At 55.0% G+C, this 1,459-nt stretch overlaps 1 protein-coding gene across 1 annotated transcript in view; it reads right to left on the minus strand.

The window, feature by feature from the left end:
• The window catches only part of LOC119592527, a gene marked incomplete in the record, with an annotated part of 25,120 nt that overhangs the window by 4,342 nt on the left and 19,319 nt on the right, over positions 1–1,459 (minus strand). The window contains 3 exon segments of the mRNA XM_037941385.1: positions 1–550; positions 753–996; positions 1,211–1,346. Coding sequence (XP_037797313.1) covers positions 1–550; positions 753–996; positions 1,211–1,346 — 930 coding nt within the window.

Below are 1,459 nucleotides of genomic sequence, written 5' to 3' on the forward strand. Positions count from 1 at the left end.
GGATTCCTCCTGGTCCGGAGCCTTCGTTGTTTCGGCTTCCAGTCCGGGCTCTGTGGGTTCTGTGGTGTCAAAAGGCTCCGTGGGTTCTGTGGGGTAAGTGGGTTCGGTGGGTTCCGTAGGGTAAGGGTAAGTGGGTTCGGTGGGCTCCATAGGGTAGGGATAGGCGGGTTCGGTGGGCTCGGTGGGTTCTACTGGGTAAGGGTAACCGGGTTCGGTGGGTTCTGTAGGGTATGTAGGGTAAGTGGGTTCAGTGGGTTCAGTGGGTTCTACGGGGTAAGTGGGCTGAGTTTGCCAGGGGTCCGTCGGCGTCTCAGCTTCCCACGGATCTTCCTCCTCCGCACCATACGTCGGGGCGCTAGTGGGCTCCTCCTCGGGTTCTGGAGTCGTGGTCCTCACCATCCCGACCCGACCTCTGCCTCTCGGCCCCCAAGGAACTCGCGGCTGCCCGGACGCCGAAGGGTCCTCGGTCCGGGTGGCGAGGACGGGGTGCTGCGGCCGCCCTGGACCCCGCCGGGAAGGCAGCCGGAACCTCGCCACGTTGGACACGGGGCTGTTAGGGCCACACGTTACAGGTCAGGAACAAAAGGGAAAAGGGTTACCTGTGAATTTGTGTCCTGGATGCATTGTTTGACAGTGTGAAGGGGTATACACAGTACTTCATGAATTGATATACAAACATCGAAACAATCAAAGATGATAAATGAAAATAGTTGATGTAGAAATACATCAAGGGTTTTCAGCGTGTCTCTTGCCTCTTATTCCCGTAGTCATCAACAGCTCTCAAGGCCACGAAGTATTGGTTGCTTCTTCTGGAACGTCTATCGACGCTGCTCTGGATCGCGAGTTGGACGCTGACCACCTTCCCGGCGTCTTGGAAAACGTTGGCTTCCTTCAGGACGTCAGTGACATCCATGAGCGTGACGTTGGGGGCGTAGTCGAACATCCTCTCGTTGAGATCTCGTCGGTTGTCACTGAGGCGCATGATGTACCCCGAGACTGCGGAGGAAAGAGGTTTGGAGAGCAATGAGAGCAAGTAAAAGGAAGCCGAGGCATGAGAAGGCGTCAGATATATTCATGCAGATATTGTTACGGTTAGATTTCCTGTCCGTAGCACTACATATTGTGTCTCCATAATTCATATCTCCTTCTTTCTTCTTTTCACCAGATTTTTCACGAACATGACCGCGCATCCTCCCATCAATCATCTCACCTTTCCCAGCATCCAGGTCATCTCCTGGCGCCGTCCAAGCGAGCGTGATCCGGTCTCCTGAGACGGACGTAACCCGCAGGTCCCTCACGGCCGCGGGGGGGAAGGCGTCCGTGTCCTTGCCGGGGATGTCGATCACCTGTGGCGGACAAAGGAAACGTCGAGATGTGGTGGAGGGAAAAGGGGGACAGACGGACATTTTGCTGCTGTATACAAAAGTTTAGGATGTGGTTCTGTTCTTTATTTCTTTAA

The sequence above is a fragment of the Penaeus monodon genome, chromosome 30, assembly GCF_015228065.2.
Source record: "Penaeus monodon isolate SGIC_2016 chromosome 30, NSTDA_Pmon_1, whole genome shotgun sequence".
In the NCBI taxonomy this organism is placed as follows: Eukaryota; Metazoa; Arthropoda; class Malacostraca; order Decapoda; family Penaeidae; genus Penaeus; species Penaeus monodon.